Source organism: Cebus imitator, unplaced genomic scaffold (genome assembly GCF_001604975.1).
Source record: "Cebus imitator isolate Cc_AM_T3 unplaced genomic scaffold, Cebus_imitator-1.0 Scaffold51, whole genome shotgun sequence".
NCBI lineage: Eukaryota > Metazoa > Chordata > Mammalia > Primates > Cebidae > Cebus > Cebus imitator.
Window position 1 is genome coordinate 9,364,343 of NW_016107366.1, and position 17,776 is coordinate 9,382,118.

The 17,776-nt window shown below is 44.8% G+C and overlaps 1 protein-coding gene across 1 annotated transcript in view; it reads right to left on the reverse strand.

Annotated features, from left to right (window-relative positions):
- Positions 1 to 16,787, reverse strand: part of SPOCD1 (SPOC domain containing 1) — a 28,924-nt gene extending 12,137 nt beyond the window's left edge. The window contains 1 exon segment of the mRNA XM_037738253.1: positions 15,420 to 16,787. Coding sequence (XP_037594181.1) covers positions 15,420 to 16,787 — 1,368 coding nt within the window.
- Positions 16,788 to 17,776: the final 989 nt, after the last annotated feature.

A 17,776-nucleotide genomic window follows, 5' to 3' on the forward strand; every position in this document is an offset into this window, starting at 1 on the left:
TGCTTGAATACGCATAAAATATCACAGGAAGTATCTGCAAGAACCTATATAACCCTGGCTGCCAGTAGGGAAGCGACTGGGTGCCGAGAAAGATGAGTTTCACTTTTTTTGAACCATGGAAATGAATCAGCCTTTCAAAAAAGTAAATTGAGAAAGAGGGAGAAAAAACAAAGAAAAGGGGTGTGGGAAGAAGAGGAGCAGGAAAAGCATCAAGACCAGCCCTTCACAGTTCAAAGCTTTCTGGCTGGCCCCTGTCTCAGGGGTCCTAACGTTGGCGTTATGTGGCTCCAAAAGAACAGGCAGGAGAATGAGACAAGCAAAGCCTTTCAACACTGGACGTATCAGAGCAGAATACAAACTACGTATGTATCACATGTTTAAAGAAGTAAAAGAAAGAGGTGAACGCATGAGTGAAGGACAAAAAGAAAACCTACAAAAAACAACCAGGCAGATTTGGTTGGGAACCAACACAACTTCTGGAAATGAAAAATATAACAATCTTCATTAAAGTTTACAAACTCAATATATTGGTTTAATAGCATACTAGATGCCGCGGAAACAAATCAGCTAACTGGACAATAGATTTAAATAAATTATCCAGAATCTTCACAGCAGACACTGTGAAGCACCAAGAGACACATTACGCCTGTAATCTCAGCACTTTGGGAGGCCAAGACAGGAGGATCGCTTGAGGCCAGAAGTTCAAGAGCAGCCTGGGAAACATAGCAAGATCCCGTCTCCACAAAAACAAGAAAAAAAAAAAAAAAAAAAAAAGCCAGGCGTGGTGGTGTGCACCTGTAGTCCCAACTGCTCAGGAGCTGAGGCGACAGAATTGTTTGAGACTGAGAAGTCAAGGCTGCAGTGAGCTGTGATCACACCACTGCATTCTAGCCTGGGTGACACAGCAAGACACTGTCTCAGCATAAAGGAAAGGAAAAAGGAAGAAAGAAAGAAAAGGAAAAGAGGAAGGAAGGGAGGGAGGGAAAAGAAAGACAGACGGATAGAGAGAAAATGATTAATTAATCTAACTGAAGTTTCAGAAAGAGAGAGGAAAGAGAATGTGTAGAAGAAGTGTTTAAAGAAATACGGCTAATATTTTTTCAAAATTGATAAAAGACAGCAACTTACAGATTCAAAAAGCTCAGTGGATCTCAAACAGAATAAATAAAAGGAAGTTCATATCTAGACACACCAACACTCATGATAAGGAGATCGTTACAAGCATAAAGAAAAAAAGTAATAGCTAACACTTGAACAGCACTTAAAATGAGCTACGTCTGTGGCGACTGTTTTACGTATCAGTTAATTTAATCCTCACCACAATCTTATGAAGTAGGTACTGGTACTATTATCTCTCCCATTTTACAAAAGAGGAAACTGAGGCACGCAGAGGCATGGGAAGGTTAATCAGCTTGCTCAATGTCACACAGCTAGAAAACTAAAGAGCTGGGATCTAAATCCAGGCAGTCTGATTCCAGAGGCCAAACCTTCAACTACTGTACTATGACCCCATTCACCAAAATACATTTTATCTATAAAGGAATGGCAATTAGACTAATAGATACTTTCTCAACAGTAATAATGAAAAGCAAAACATAGAAAAATAATATTTTCGATGTGCTTAAAGAAAATAATGATCAATTGTGGACCCAGACAAAATACTTTTCAAGAATAAAGAAGAAATAAAGATACTGTAGAGAAAATCAACAGAGTTGTTTTTCTTGATAATTTTGTTTTGCTCAATAAACAAAATGCTAAAAGATAAACCTGAGGAAGAAGGAAGGAAAAAGGATCCCAATAGAAAAGCTGAGATGAAAGGAGGAATTTTGAGCAAAGAAAATGATGAAGATGTTGTTAAATCTAAACAAACATTCTATGAAACTGTAATAACAGTGTGTAACTTGGGGATTAAAAAATACATAGGACGAATCGACTGGATAACTACAGCACACAAATTGGAAATCTACATGCTTGGAATTAGAGCATTCCAAGATCCCTGTGTCATTTCAGAGGAAGATAAAGATTGTAACGACCTTCATACTTTGATAAGTCAGTGATTTTTGCTCAAATTTCTAAGAGAAGCACCAAAAAAATATGAGCTGAGGAAAGGAAACATCTAAACTACTAGAGGAATAAAAAGAGGTAAGAAAAAATAATCCAAAAGGAGGCAATGAAACAAAGGAGTGAAGAAATGCAAAACCCACGCAAAGCACAAAACAGGCTGGGCGGGGTGGCTTATGCTTATAATCCCAGCACCTTGGGAGGCCGAGGCAGGACGATTGCTTGAGTTCAGGAATTCGAGACCAGCCTGGCCAACACAGCCAGATCCTGACCGTACTAAAAATGTTTTTTGACAGAGCCAGGCACAGTGACATGTACCCATAGTCCCAGCTGCTTGAGAGGCTAAGGTGGGAGAATCATCAGCCGGGGATCAAAGCTGCAGTGAGCTACGATCATGCCCCTGAACTCTAGCCTGGACAACAGAGTGAGGCTGTGTCTCACAAAAAAGCGCAAAATAAAATGGTAGGAGTAGATGTAAATAAATCAGTAACTGTAACAAATGTAAATGAACTAATGCAATACTTTGGAAAAATACAAAAATGATCAGATCTTTAAGGAAAGAAAATACAATTATAAAGTCTTTATGAGACCCATTTCTAAAACATAATGACGTAAAAAGGTTAAAACAACAAAATGGAATAATATATGAACAGGCAAATACCAACCAAAATAAAGCTTTGTAGCTATATTAATAGTCAGATAAAACAGACTTTAAGACAAAAAATCATTAGAGGCAAAGGCTTGACTACATAATGATATGCAGTTTTACCAGGAAGCTATCACAACTCTAAATTTATAAGTATCTAAAAGCATCAGCTCAAAAAATATAAAGCAAAAAATAGTAGAACTGTAAGCAAAAGACAAATCCACCATGATAGCAAGAACATTTCATGTATCTCTCCAACTATTGATAAATAAAGCTGACAAAAGAATCAGTAGGAATAAAAAATAATTAATGAAAATGATCGACAAGCTTAATCTGTATATATACACAGAATATTAATCCTAATAACTAGAGAATACATGTTCTTTTCCAGTATACATGTAACATACATAAAAATTGAGCAAAGCCTGGGCCAAAAAGCAAATATCAACAAATTTCAAAAGATGTTTTTAGATCATCCCTGCCCAACAGAAACATAAGCCACATGTGTACTTTTAAATATTCTGGTAGCCACATTTTAAAAAGTGAAATTAATTTTGTATTTTATTTAATTCACCATATCCAATATATTATCATTTCAACATGTAATCAATATGAAAAACTATTAATGAGATTTTTACATTCTATTTTTTGTTCTTAGTCTTTGAAATTCAGTGTATGTTTTACACTTAGAGTATATCTCAATTTGGACTCACCAAATTTCAAGTGCTCAATAGACATGAGTAGCCAGTGGCTATCAGACTGTGTAACTCAGATGAACACCAACTTCTCAGACCACAATATGATTCAGTTAGAAGACAATAATGACAATATCAATACAAGATTATGTTTGGAAATTAAGAAATACACTTTTAGCCAGGCATGGTAGCTCATCCCTGTAATCCCAGCACTTTGGGAGGCCAAGGCGGATGGATCACCTGAGGTCAGGAGTTTGAGACCAGCCTGGCCAACATGGCAAAACTCCATCTGTACTAAAAATACAAAAATCAGCCTGGTGTGGTGGCACATGCCTGTGGTCTCAGCTACTCGGGAGGCTGAGGCATGAGAATTACTTGAACCTGGAAGGTAGAGGTTACAGTAAGTCAAGATAGCGCCACTGCACTCCAGCCTGGGGGACAGAGCCAGGCTCTGTCTCCAAAAAAAAATAAATAAATACACTTTTAAATAACACATAGGTCAAAGAAAAATTGTAGTTAAAAATGATAAAACAGGCCAGGTGAGGTGGCTTACACCTGTAATCCCAGCACTTTGGGAGGCCAAGACAGGTGGATCACGAGGTCAAGAGATCGAGACCATCCTAGCCAACATGGTGAAACCCTGTCTCTACTAAAAATACAAAAATTAGCTGGGTGTGGTGGCACGCACCTGTAGTCCCAGCTACTGGGGAGGCTGAGGCAGGAGAATTGCTTGAACCCAGGGGGTGGAGGTTGCAGTGAGCCGAGATCGTGCCACTGCCGTCTAGCCTGGCACCTGGCGACAGAGTGAGACTCTGTCTCAAAAAAAAAAAAAGATAAAATATTGAGGTTGAATGACAAGACTGTATGTATGTAAAGACTATGAATGCAGCAAAAGTGATAATTAAAAGGTTCCTCTATAGTTTTAAATGACTTTATTAGAAAGGAAAAACTGCAGAAAACTAATGAGCTAAGTATAATTTTTAAGACTTTATAAATAATAGAATAAACTGAAAGGAGGATCACATCGATGACAAACATACAATGGAGAGGGCGAACAAACCAAAAATCAGTTCTTGAAAAACTGACAATTCTCTGACAAGACTGATTAAGGCAAAGAGAGAAGGTGTAACTAGATAATATTTGGAACATATCATTACAAATGCACAGTCCTTAAAGATAAGAGGCTCTTGTGAAATACTGTATGCCAACGTACTTATAAATTTGAAAACTCAGATGAAACAGATATCTAGAAAAGTAGGCTGGGCGCGGGGGCTCACGCCTGTAATCCCAGCACTTTGGGAGGCCGAGGCGGGAGAATCACAAGGCCAAGATATCAAGACTATCCTGGCCAAGCCCCGTCTCTACTAAAAATACAAAAATTAGCTGGGCATGGTGGCATGCACCTGTAGTCCCAGTTACTCAGGAGGCTGAGGCAGGAGAATCACTTGAACCCAGGAGACGGAGCTTGCAGTGAGCTGGGATCGTGCCACTGCACTCCAGCCTGGCAACAGAGCAAGACTCCATCTTAAAAAAGAAAAGAAAAGAAAACTACAACTTACCAAAATTGATTCAAGAGAAAAACAACACTGAATAAACCTATAGTCATAAGATAAATTGAATCAATAGGGAAGGAAACATCTTCCCTAAAGAAAACATCAGTCCAGACTTTTTTTTAAACCAGGCATTCTATCAAAATGTGCAAAGAACAAATAATTCCAATCTTAAATACATTATGCCAGAGAATAGAAAACAAAAAGACAATCCACAATTCATTCTATGAAGCTAGCAAAACCCTGATACCAAAATCTCACAAGGGTAGTATGAGAACAAATCATTTCAGGCCAGTTAATTCATCAATTGAACTACAAAAAACCCCAAACAAAATATGAAATTGAATTCACAAGATATAAAAAAAGATGTACCATTATCAAATTGGGTTTGTTCCAGCAAGGCAAGAACTTAACATTTTTAAAAGCTTAACATTAAAAAAAAAAAAACCTCATGGCTGGGTGTGATGGCTCATGCCTGTAATCCCAGCACTTTGGGAGGCCAAGGCAGGCGGATTACCGGAAGTCAGGAGCTCGAGACTAGCCTGGCTTGTGCGGCGAAACCCCATCTCTACTAAAAATACAAAAATAATCCAGGCATGGTGGTGGGCACCTGTAATCCCAGCTACTCGGGAGGCTGAGGCAGGAGAATCGCTTGAACCTGGGAGGCGGAGGTTGCAGTGAGCCGAGATCAAGCCATTGCACTCTAGCCTGGGTGACAGAGCGAAGCTCTGTCTAAAAAAAAAAACTAAAAACAAAAACCAATTCCTTAAATTAGCATCAATAAATTCGAGGATAAAAATCATATTATGTTAGAAACAAAGAAAACAGATTTGATTAAATGCACTGTGCATTCAGAATAATTAGCAAACAAGGAAGAGAAGGGCATTTCCTTTACCTGACAAAGAGCATCTATACAAAAAACATAGCAAGTGTAGGCCAGGTGCAGTGGCTCACGCCTGTAATCCCAGCATTTTGGGAGGTCAAGGTGTGCAGATCACTTGATGTCAGGAGTTCAAGACCAGCCTGGCCAACATACTGAAACTCCATCTCTACTAAAAATGCAAAAAATTAGCTGGACATGGTGGCAGGCACCTGTAATCCCAGCTACTTGGGAGGCTGAGGCAGGAGAATCACTTGAACCCAGGAGGTGGAAGTTGCAGTGAGCCGAGATCAAGCCATTGCACTCCAGCCTGGGCAACAAGAGTGAAACTCTGTCTCAAAACAAAACAAAACAAAATTTAAAAAACCTAGCAAGTGTCATACTTAAAGTGAAATGATGACGCCATTGCCTTTAAAATCCAGAACAAGTCATGGGTTCCTTGCTATCACCACTTCTATGCAACATTAAACGAACAGTCTTAGCACAGTAAGGAAAGGGAAGGGAAGAGAAATGTAAAGAATTGGAAAGGAAATAACAAAAACTGTCATTTGTCTACATATGATTGTCTACATAGAAAACAAAATCCAAATAGATAAATTATATAGATTAATAAAAGCAAGATTTCTGGGTGCAAAATCAATAAACAAAACTCAATTGTGGTTTTACACGGGAGACAGTGTAGAAATGCAAAACATATGCAAAGCACAAAACATATGCCTGGCACTTTGGGAGGCCAAGGCAGGTGGATCACCTGAGGTCAGGAGTTTGAGACCAGCCTGGCCAATATGGTGAAACCCCAACTCTACCAAAAACATAAAAATTAGCCGGGCGTGGTGGTGGATGCTTGTAGTCCCAGCCACTCAGGATGCTGAGACGGGAGAACTGCTTGAACCCGGGAGATAGAGGTTGCAGGGAGCCAAGATCGCACCAGTGCACTCCAGCCTGGGTGACAGAGTGAGACTCCATCTCTCTCTCTCTCAATCTCTCTCTCTCTCTTTCTCTCTCTCTCTCTATATATATACACACATACATACATGTATACACACACACACACACACACACACACACACACAATAGCATCAGTAAATACAAAGTAGTACAAGGAGACATGTACCTCTGATGGAAAGCACATACCACCACCTATGAAGTAGTTCAGGCCAAAAGCTGAATCCAATTCTAATAAAACCTCTAGATTCAACCACCAGTTCACAGCTTAAAGTGAAGACAGAGGAACATGTTTCACTCTTGTACAGGATGCAAAAATTACAGGACAATCTAATTTCTTCAAAAAAAGAAAAAAAGATTGCAAGAAAAAACAAGATACGGAGGGAGAACCTATAGTTTAAAAGACTTAAAAGAGACATCAACCAATCACAAAGTGTGGACCTTATTTGTATCCTGACTTTAAAAAGACAAGCTATAAAAGTAAGGTGCTGGCCAGGTGCAGTGGCTCACACTTGTAATGCCAGCACTTTGAGAGGCCAAGGTGGGCGGAATGCTCAAGCCCTAGAGTTTGAGACCAGCCTGAGAAACATGGCAAAACCCCATCTTTACAAAAAATTAGTCGGGCATGATGGCACATGCCTGTAGCCCCAGCTACTCAGGAGGCTGAAACAGGCGGATCGCTTGAGCCCAGGAGGTGAAGGTTGCAGTGAGCTGAGACCATGCCACTGCACTACACCTGGGAAACAGCAGGACTGACTTTCCAAAAAAAATATTGATTGATTAATTTTTTAAAAATAGGCATCTTTATGAAACTATTACAAATTTGGATATTGAATGAATATTTGATGATTTTCAGGCAAGATAACACATGATGGCTAGGGTTGGGTGTTAAGCACAAAAGGATTCATTCCAGGGGTCAGCAATCTTTTTTTCTGTAAAGAGCCAGAGAGAAAATATTCTAGGCTGAGTGCAGTGGCTCAAACCTGTAATCTTAGCACTGTGGGACACTGAGGTGGGTGGATCACCTGAGGTCAAGATATCAAGACCAGCCTGGCCAACATGGTGAAACCCTGTCTCTACTAAAAATACAAAAATTAGCCAGGCATGGTGGTGGGCACCTGTAATCCCAGCTACTTGGGAGGATGAGGAGGAAAATCGCTTGAACCCAGGAGGCAGAGGCTGCAGTGAGCCGAGATTGCACCACTGCACTCCAGCCTGAGGGACAGAGCAAGAATGAGTCTCAAAAAGGAAAAAAAAAAAAAAACCAGAAAATATTTTAGGACTGCCAAGTGACAGTTTTTCTTCTTGACCAAACTCTAGCCAGGCTCCTCTGAATCTCCTTCTCAGCTAGGCCTCAACCTTTGTAAAGACTTGACTTGAACAGACACTAACATAGTTTCTAAGAGATCATGGCACATCCCTAAGATGACTCTAGCCTTCTTAAAGTGGATGCCTAAGAAAACTCAAGGCTGCCTCCAAAATGTACTGCTTGTTCTAGCCAACACCTGAGGGTAGGACCTCTGCCTCCAATCTCTATCAGAGTATAGAATCCTAACTTGGTGAAATCCAACATGGTCAAGCCCCTTCTCTACTAAATATACAAAAATTAGCCAGGCGTGGTAGCCATGCCTGTAAGCCCAGCTACTTGGGAGGCTGAGCTCATGCCACTGAGCTCATGCCACTGCACTCCAGCTTGGGCAACAGAGTGAGACCCCATCTCAAAAAAAATAAGGTGTAAGATTTTTATGGAGAAAATATAAAGACATAAAGATCAAAATAAATGAATATACTATGTTCATGGATTGGAAGACTCAATATTGTGAAGATGGTAGTTCTCAGCCAGGTGCGGTGGTGGTTCATGCCTGTAATCCCAACACTTTGGGAGGCCAAGGCAGGCAGATCACTTGAGCCCAGGAGTTCAAGATAACCCTGGGCAAGATAGTGAAACCCTATCTCTTAAAAAAAAAGGTTAGTTCTCCTCAAGCTGATTTATAGGTTCAATATGTTTTCAATCAAGATCCCAACCTGTGTGTGTGTGTGTGTGTGTGTGTGTGTGTGTCTGTCTGTCTGTCTGTCTGTCTGGAAGTTGACAATCGGATTGTAATATATGAAAAAGCAGAAGAGTGTAAGAGTGAAGATCCTCTCAAGAACAACAAAGTTGGAAGGCTTGTCTCACCAACTATCAAGAATTTTTAGTAAGACACAATGTATGAGAACTTCATCACTACCTTGAGATAGGAAAGGAATTCTTTAAAAATACTTTTAAAACAAACTATAAATGAAATAATTGATAAACCTAGATATTTTTAAATTAAGAATTATATCAGCAATTTTACTTCTGGGTATATATGCAAAAAAGAATTTAAAGCAGGGATTGAAACAGATATTTGTACACCAATGTTCTTAGCAAGATAATTCACAAATGCCAAATGGTGAAAATCATCCAAGTGTCCATTGATAGACGAATACAATGGAATGTTATTCATCCTCAAAAAGGAATGAAATTCCAATACACACTACAATGTGGGTGAGCCTTGAAAACATTACGCTAAGTGAAATAAGTCAGTCACAAAAGGCCAATTATTTAGTGATTCCACTTATGTGAAGTGCTTAGAGTAGCCAAATTCATAAAGACAGAAACTAGAATGGCGGGAATCAGGGTTTGGGGAGGGAAATAGGGGGTTCTTGTTTAATACGTACAGAGTTTCAGTTTAGGGTGAGGAAAACGTTCTGGAGATGGATGTTGGTGATGATTGCACAACAGTGTGAGTGTACTTAACGCCACTGAACTGTACACTTAAAAATTGTTAAAATGGTAAATTTTAAGTTATGTATATACTTTACCACAGTTTTTAAAAATTAAGAATTTCTGCTCATCAACAGATACCACAAGGAAAGCAAAATTATGAGCCATACTCTAGGAGAATATATTTACAAAATACATGAGCAACAAAGGAGTACTATCCAGAATAGATAAAGAATTCTGGCCAGGTGCAGTGCCTCATGCTTATAATCCCAACACTTTAAAAGACCAAGATACGAAGATTGCTTGAAGCCAGGAGTTCAAGGCCAGAGTGGGCAATGTAGTGAGATCCCATCTCTATAAAAATTTTTTTTAGCCTGGCATGGTCGCTCATGCCTGTTATCCTAGCACTTTGGGAGGCTGAGGCAGGAGGATCACTTGAAGTCAGGAATTCGAAACCAGCCTGGCCAACATGGTAAAACCCTGTATCTACTAAAAATACAAAAAAATTTAGCTGAACGTGGTGGTGGGCACCTGTAATCCCAGCTACTCAGGAGGCTGAGGCAGGAGAATCACTTGAACCCGGGAGGCAGAGTTGCAGTGAGCTGAGATGGCGCCATTGCACTCCAGCCCGGGCAACAAGAGCGAAACTCTGTCTCAAACAAAAACAAAAACAAAAACAAAAAAAGCCGGGCACGGAAGCTCATGCCTGTAATCCCAGCACTTCGGGAGGCCGAGGTGGGCAGATCATGAGGTCAAGAGATCAAGACCATTCTGGCCAAATATGGCAAAATCCCATCTCTACTAAAAATACAAAAATTAGCTACTTGGGAGGCTGGGGCAGGAGACTTGCTTGAACCAGGGACACAGAGGTTGCAGTGTGAGCTGAGATCGCGCCACTGCACTCCAGCCTGGCAACAGAGCAAGACTCCATCTCAAAAAAAAAAAAAAAAAAAGTATTTTCTTAAATAAGCTGGGCATGGTGGCACATGCCTGTAGTCCCAGCTACTCAGGAGTTTGAGGTGAGAGGATTGTTGGGGCCCTGGAATTCAAGGCTGCAGTGAACTATGATCTTACCACTGCACTCCAGCCTGGGTGACAGAGCAAGACCCTGTCTTTAACAAAAAAATAATTTAAAAAAGAACTCCTCCTACAAATCAATAAGGAAAAGTTAAACAACCAAAAAACTTTTTTGGCAAAAGACTTAAGAATAACCAAAATGAATGAAAAGATGCTCGTTAGTAAGAGGGCAGTGAAAATTAAAACAACACTGAGACACCACAGCATACTGCCATTTCAGCAAAAAATCCAAGTCTGATACTGTCACAGCTTGGCAAAGACGTGAAGTCGCCGGAACATTTACACACTGCTGATGGGGGTGTATACTGTCTCAACCACTTTAGAAAGCATGTGTGCACCCTATAACCTAGCAATTCCACCCCAGAAAATATTCCCTGGAGATACTCTTGCCCATATGTACCAAAAAACATACAAAACTAGGCATAGCAGCACCATATGTAGCAGGAAAAAAACCAAAAAACCCAAATGTCCACGCAGAGTCAACAAATAAATAAATTGTGGCATATTCATGCAATGGGGGTACAACGCTAAGGAGCTGCGTGATCTTGGGAAAGTTACTTAATCTCTCTGTGCCTCAGTTTTCTCATCAGTAACATGAGGATAATACCACTATTTACTTCACAGTGTTGGGGCAAGGTTCATTATCATTATTCCAGACCCTTAGAACAGTGGCTGCAGCAGAACAAGCTCTCTCCGTAAACGTTGGTGTTGCTAACATTCCTTGGTCCCTGCCCTGGAGAAAGGCCATGCTGACATTTTACCCCCCTGCAGGCTCTCCATTTCCATCCAAGCAGCGTTGCCCTCGCTGGTCTCTCCCACCTGGCTCCTGTCCCACCGGTAACGCCCACCTACCCTTCCACTCCTGCAATGCAGCCCTGCAGGGCACTGCCCTCTTCCTAGCAAGCCTCTCCTACTTTCTCAACTGCTGAACACCCACTTCCCTTGCCCAGACCCAGCTCAGACATCCCTCTCCTCTCCCCTCTGGGCATCCTCGATCCACTGGGCTTCCGTCTGTATTTCAGTGCTGTGGCTAGCTGCTTTCTCCTCCCACTAGTAAGATCCCTGGACAAGCCCCACTCCTTGTTCAACAAATTATAGCAAAGCCCCATAAGCACCCAAGTTATGCCAACACTTACTCACTATGTGCCCTGAGTGAGTCACTTAACTTCTCTGAATCCCAGTTTTCTTACTCAGTAAAATGGGGATATTAACACTGATTTTTTTTTTTTTTTGAGACAGGGTCTCACTCTGTTGCCCAGGCTGGGGGGCAGCAACGCCAGCACAGCTCACTACAGACTTGACCTCCTGGAATCAGGCGACCCTTTCACCTCAGCCTCCCGGGTAGCTGGGACTATAGGCACACACCACTATGCCTAGCTAATTTTTGTATTTTTTGTAGAGACAGGGTTTTGCCACATTGCCCAGGCTGGTCTCCTGGGCTCAAGCAATCCACCCGCCTTGGCCTCCCAAAGTGCTGGGATTACAGCTGTGAGCCACCCCGCCTGGCCAGCATTGACCTTTAATGGTTAACGTGAGGATTACATGAGATGACATATGTGAAGCTCTGTCTATAGTCAGCACACTAATAAAACGAGCTCCTCTGAGGCTGCTCATCTGCTGGGAAGACACGTTCCTCCACGCATCTCCTGACACTCTGCAGCTGCAGACAGCCTACCTTGAACCAGGGATTCTGGGCCAGGCCAGAGGAGCTACGTGCCCCCCTGGTTGCAACAGGCGGACTGCGAGCAGCACAGGGTTACTGGCAGAGCTGCCCTCCACACACCCACTGCTATCCCATCCACGGCGCAGCTCCAAACCTCACCAGCCACTGTGGGGCCCAGGACAGACAAGAGAATGGTATCCACTTCCCCTCCCATGTCTCCTCCAAGAGTCTCTGGCCAGCCTCTGATACCAGAGTTCTAGGGCCCAGTTCATTCTCCCCATTTCACAGATGAGGCAACTCAGATTCAGAAGAGACATTTCTAAATATCTAAAGTCTTCTTGCAGCCAGGCGCCGTGGCTCACGCCTGTAATCCCAGCACTTTGGGAGCCTGAGGCAGCAGATCACATGAGATCAGGAGTTCAAGACCAGCTTGGCCAACACAGTGAAATCCTGTCTCTACTAAAAATATAAAAATAAGCCGGGCGTGGTGGCACACACCTGTAGTCCCAGCTACTCAGGAGACTGAGGCAGGAGAATCACTTCAAACTGGGAGGCGGAGGTTGCAGTGAGCCAAGATTGTGCCATTGCACTCTAGCCTAGACAACAAAGCGAGACTCCATCTTAAAAATAATAATAATATGTGGCCAGGTGTGGTGGCTCACACCTGTAATCCCAGCACTTTGGGAGTCCGAGGCAGGCAGATCACCTGAGGTCGGGAGTTCAAGACCAACCTGACCAACATGGAGAAACCCTGTCTCCAAAATAATAATAATAATAATAATAAAGTCTTGCTGTTACTGAGCTTAAGAAAGCGGGGGGAAGCTAAACTCATCTAAATGTCTAAAGACAGGTCTAAAGTCACCCTGCAGTAAGAGACAGAGCTTGACCTTGAACCTCTCTGTCTGCCTCCGCCACAAGCCAAGCTGTCTCCAGGGGAAGGTGCTAGGGCCCTAAGCGGGGCTCCGGACCAGCTGGGCACTGTGCCCCCCATTGCCCAGGCCCCACTCAGCCCTGTCTGCAATCACCCACCCATCCCTGTCACATCCCAGACTGAATTCTTCTCCCGCAGCTGGGACTGGTTGTCATGGCAACGAGTTGTTTGGAAAGCTGTGGGATGATGGGCTATGCCGCAGAGTCAAGGATGGAGCCTGGAGGAGCCAGCAGTCGTGGGCTGCTTCCAGTCAAGCCAGGCAGGAAACCGGCTCCACCACCAGCCCCCTCAAAGGCTGCAGACCCAGGAATCCCAATTCTGGGCATCTGGTCGAAATAAATCACATGAAGAAGGGAAAAGCCAGATGCACAAAGATGGTCCACCCCTGCATTACTTACAGCAGGACGAAATTGCCTAGGTTGGTAACAGGTAACCTATCTGAGTATTTTTCTTGCACCAAGCACTCTGTTAAATGGCAAACAGGTGTCATCTCATTTCATCCTCACCACCTCCCTAGGAGGCAAGTCCTCTTAATACCCACATTTTGCAGATGAGAGAATTACACTCGCCTCAGTTGTTCGGATAGCAGCAAAGTCAGGATTGAACGTCAGCCTATTGGCCTCCAGGACTCACGCTCCTAACTCCATTACAGTGGTTGGAAATGGGAAGAGGAAGTCCCAGCCCACCCTCTCATCCTGACAGCGCCTGTGGTTAGGACAAATACATCCACAGACACTTATGACGCAGGGCTCAGGAAAAGATCAAATTCGGCAGAACAAGGTGAACCAGCTGAGAAAGATCTTCAAATACTATAGCACTTACAAAACAAAGCAAAGTCCTGGAACAATAAGGCATAATAGGAGCCTATTTATAGATAAAAAGGCTTGATGCATAGTGGAAAACAGCTCACTGATTCTATTTTACTAATTGGCCATTTGGCCTTGAGTACTCATGTCACCTCTCAGAGCCTCAGTGTTCCGATCAGTAAAATGGGTATATGTCAATAATGTCTACCTCACAGGCTTGTTACAAAGATTGAAGATAAAGTGCTTAGCACAATATCCAGCACGTGTTAAGCAAGCCAGACGCTGTTACGACTGTGCTGATACCACAGAACATGCACAGAGAAGGGCAGTGCAGTGAGCGCTCAAGATAGATCGCCTGGGGTTATACCCTTGCTCCCATTCACCAGTTGGGTCTGTTACCTCACCTCTGTGGACACCATGTGAAGATGAAATCAGAAACACTTAGCCACATCCTGCACATTCAATAAATGTGATGAAAATTCAACTGCGTGAGAAATATACACCAAAACCAAGTAGGTCATCTTCCGCCTTTGGTGTGTAAATGTTAGCTATGATTATTAATGAACCGATGATTAGTATAAGTAAAAGAACAATGGAAAGGGAAATGGTGATACAGGGAACATGGCTGGGCACTGCCTCGCTAGCTGTGTGAGCCTGAAGAATACTGCTAACCCCTTGAGCCTCAGTTTCCCCGTCTGGTTATATGGAGCTAACGCCTATCTTACAGGGTAACTGTGAGCAGTAAAGGAAAAACAATTTACCTTGTGCCTTGTGCTGTGCTGGGCACATTATTTTATACCATAATCTCATTTAATCCTCAAAACAATCCCATGAAGCTGGAATTAGTATCCCTTTTTTTTTTTTTTTGATTTTTTTATTTTTGTTTTCTTTAGTATCCTTTCTTTTGAGACAAAGTTTTGCTCTTGTTGCCCAGGCTGGAGTACAATGCTGCGCCCTTGGCTCACTGCAACCTCAGCCTTCCGGGTTCAAGCGAGCAATTCTCCTGCCTCAGCCTCCCAAGTAGCTGGGATTACAGACATGCACCACCACGCCCAGCTAATTTTGTATTTTTAGTAGAGACAGGGCTTCTCCATGTTGGTTAGGCTGCTCTTGAACTCCCAACCTCAAGTGATCCGCCCACCTCGGCCTCCCAAAGTTCTGGGATTACAAGTGTGAGCCACTGCACCCGGCCTAGTATCCCCCCCACCTTTTTTTTTTTTTTAAACTAATGAGGAAACCTAGAGAGATTTAAAAAACATCCCAATGGCCTCGTTTTACCCATTTAGTTAACAGGCATGTGAGAGAGAATGTTCATGAAGAGGCCATCTAGCTTAGCTCTATTAAATTGTACCGTCAAGCATGACATTGAGAGACATGGCCAGGCCCCCCTCCTATCCCAAAATCTCAGACTCAGCTCACCAGTCTGGGGCAGCCTCCTGGGCCGGGTTCCTCTGGCCCGTCCTGGTGGGAGTTGACTAAGCTTCTGTCTGCACCCTGGTCTTGGGCACAGGGCACCGGACCCTTCTTCAGCTTCTTAGTGCCCTTGGATCTTCTCTGCTCCGTGAATGGGCCTGAGCAGGCCCTGCTGGCTTCCGGGTCCAGAGGGGAGCTGGGGCTGCCCAAGGACTCCGGGGAGCCAACACAGCTGTCCGCAGGGGCAGCGAGTCCTTGCTCCAGCCTTCCCCTGGATGCTGGCTGACCCTTGACCTGCAGCTCCTCCTGGTCCTGCGCTGCAGCCCGGCCTTCAACACTGCCAGCCCGCACGACACGCACAGCTTTTTGCTGCTCTGCAGAGGCCCTTGCTGACACCCCCAGGCACAGTGCCGCGCTCTGTGGAGGAGCCTGTGCAGCTGGACTGAGGGACTCCCCTCCACTGGGCACTGGGAACCCGACAGCGCCACAGGGGCTGCCTGGCTGGGCCCCATCCCCTGCAGCAGGCAAATATCCAAACTTCTCAGTCCCTGAGGCACAACCTGCCCCACTTCCACCTGGCTCTGCAGGCCCAGACCCAGTGTCTCTGCAGGGGCCTCCCAAGGACTCCAGGTCAGCACCCTGGGGAGGGTCTCCCACAGATGAGGGCTTGTTTCCACCAGGGCTCCAATCAAGCCACAGGAAGCTGCCGGCCCTTTCCCCACCCTCCAAATGGGCCCCCTGCTTCCTGCTTTTCTTTCTTACCCTCACAGCGGCTGGGCCTGGTGAGGCTGTCGGGGGCCTTCCATGGGGCTCCTCTTTGCTGATTGTGGGGCTTCTTCTGTCACACCCTGGAGAACTCATCCCACCGTCTCTGGCCTCCCTGGACCTGGGGCAGCTCACCTCCTCCACCCCTGCAAGCCTCTCCCTGCAGACCAGGGCTCTCTCTGGAAGGCCAGCAGACCTGTGACAAAGTTTCCTGGGGCAACTGTCAGCTAAGATGTCACACAGATAAACCTGGAGCCTCTTGGAGGTCAGAGCTCTCCCCTGAGCTGGTACCGAGGGCAGCTGCATGTGGAGCCCAGGACCCGGCCTCGAGCCCTGGCTCTGTCCCACAGCGAGCAGCTCCGAGACCCCTGGGCAGACCCCAGCAGCACCCGCAGCCCAGGAGCTGGCACCTTGATGGGCCTCCTTCCTGGGGATCTTCCTTCTGCTGCCAGCCCTGACTTGGGGCCCAGAGCTTGTTCCTGGCCCATCTGGTGCCAGGCCTGGAGTGGAGCTGGCTCCTTCCATGTTCTGTAAAAGCTCACAGTTGTGTTGGGGACTGAGCACAGGGTCTTCTTTGCTGGGAACCTCTGCATCACCCACTTGGGACATGACTTTCCACCTACCTGGGCCAAAAGCACAACACCGGCCCTGTGTGGAGACAGAAAGAGGAGACTTTGTCATGGAGAGTCCGACCTGTCAGCCCATTCAGTGGGAACTAAGAGCCCCTCTTCCAGGCAGTGCTCCCAGACCCTTCCATTCCTGAGGCCTAGGTGTGAGCACTCCAGGGAGGGGAGCACCCATCAGGAGCTGGTGCCCTGGGTGAGGGTGGAGAGGCCTGCCTCCAAACAGGGCAGAGCTACAAGCGGCCTCCAGGGCCTTCTTGTCTCTGAGAGTTCACTCATTCGCTTAAATGGGATCTAATAAGATACCATTTATTAATGGCTTGTGTGCTTTCTTCATTTCATGCTGGCAGCCACAGGCAAGGACACTGAGATTCTGAGATGTTAAGACACTCACCCAAGGGCACACAGGAAGTAGAAGGGCCAGGATTCTCTCCTCTCAATTATCTTTCTCAATTCTCATTCATTCTCTCTCTCTCTCTCTCTCTCTCTCTCTCTCTCTCGTCTTTTCTGAGATGGAGGCTATTGCAGTGGCGAGATATCGGCTCACTGCAACCTGCGCCTCCAGGGTTCAAGCAATTCTGCCTCAGCCTCCCAAGTAGCTGAGGCGCAGGCCACCAGGCCCAGCTAATTTTTGTATTTTTAGTAAAGACGGGGTTTCGCCATGTTGGCCAGGATGGTCTCAATTTCTTGACCTCGAGATCTGCCCGCCTCGGCCTCCCAAAGTGCTGGGATTACAGGTGTGCGCCACCGCGCCCGGTCTCAATTTTCTTTCTCAATTAAATTCTCTCCCAGCTCTTAAACACTCCGCAAGGAGCAGATACTAAACGCGGTTCGTGCCCATAACCCCTCCCGTCCCTCTCCCATCGCTCCCGTTCTGAAAGGCGCCCCACCCAGGTTCCCAGGCCTTCCTGGGGCAGTCCCCCAGCATCTGGAAACCGGGCGCCACCGGTCTCGTCACTCTCACCTGCGCTTCCC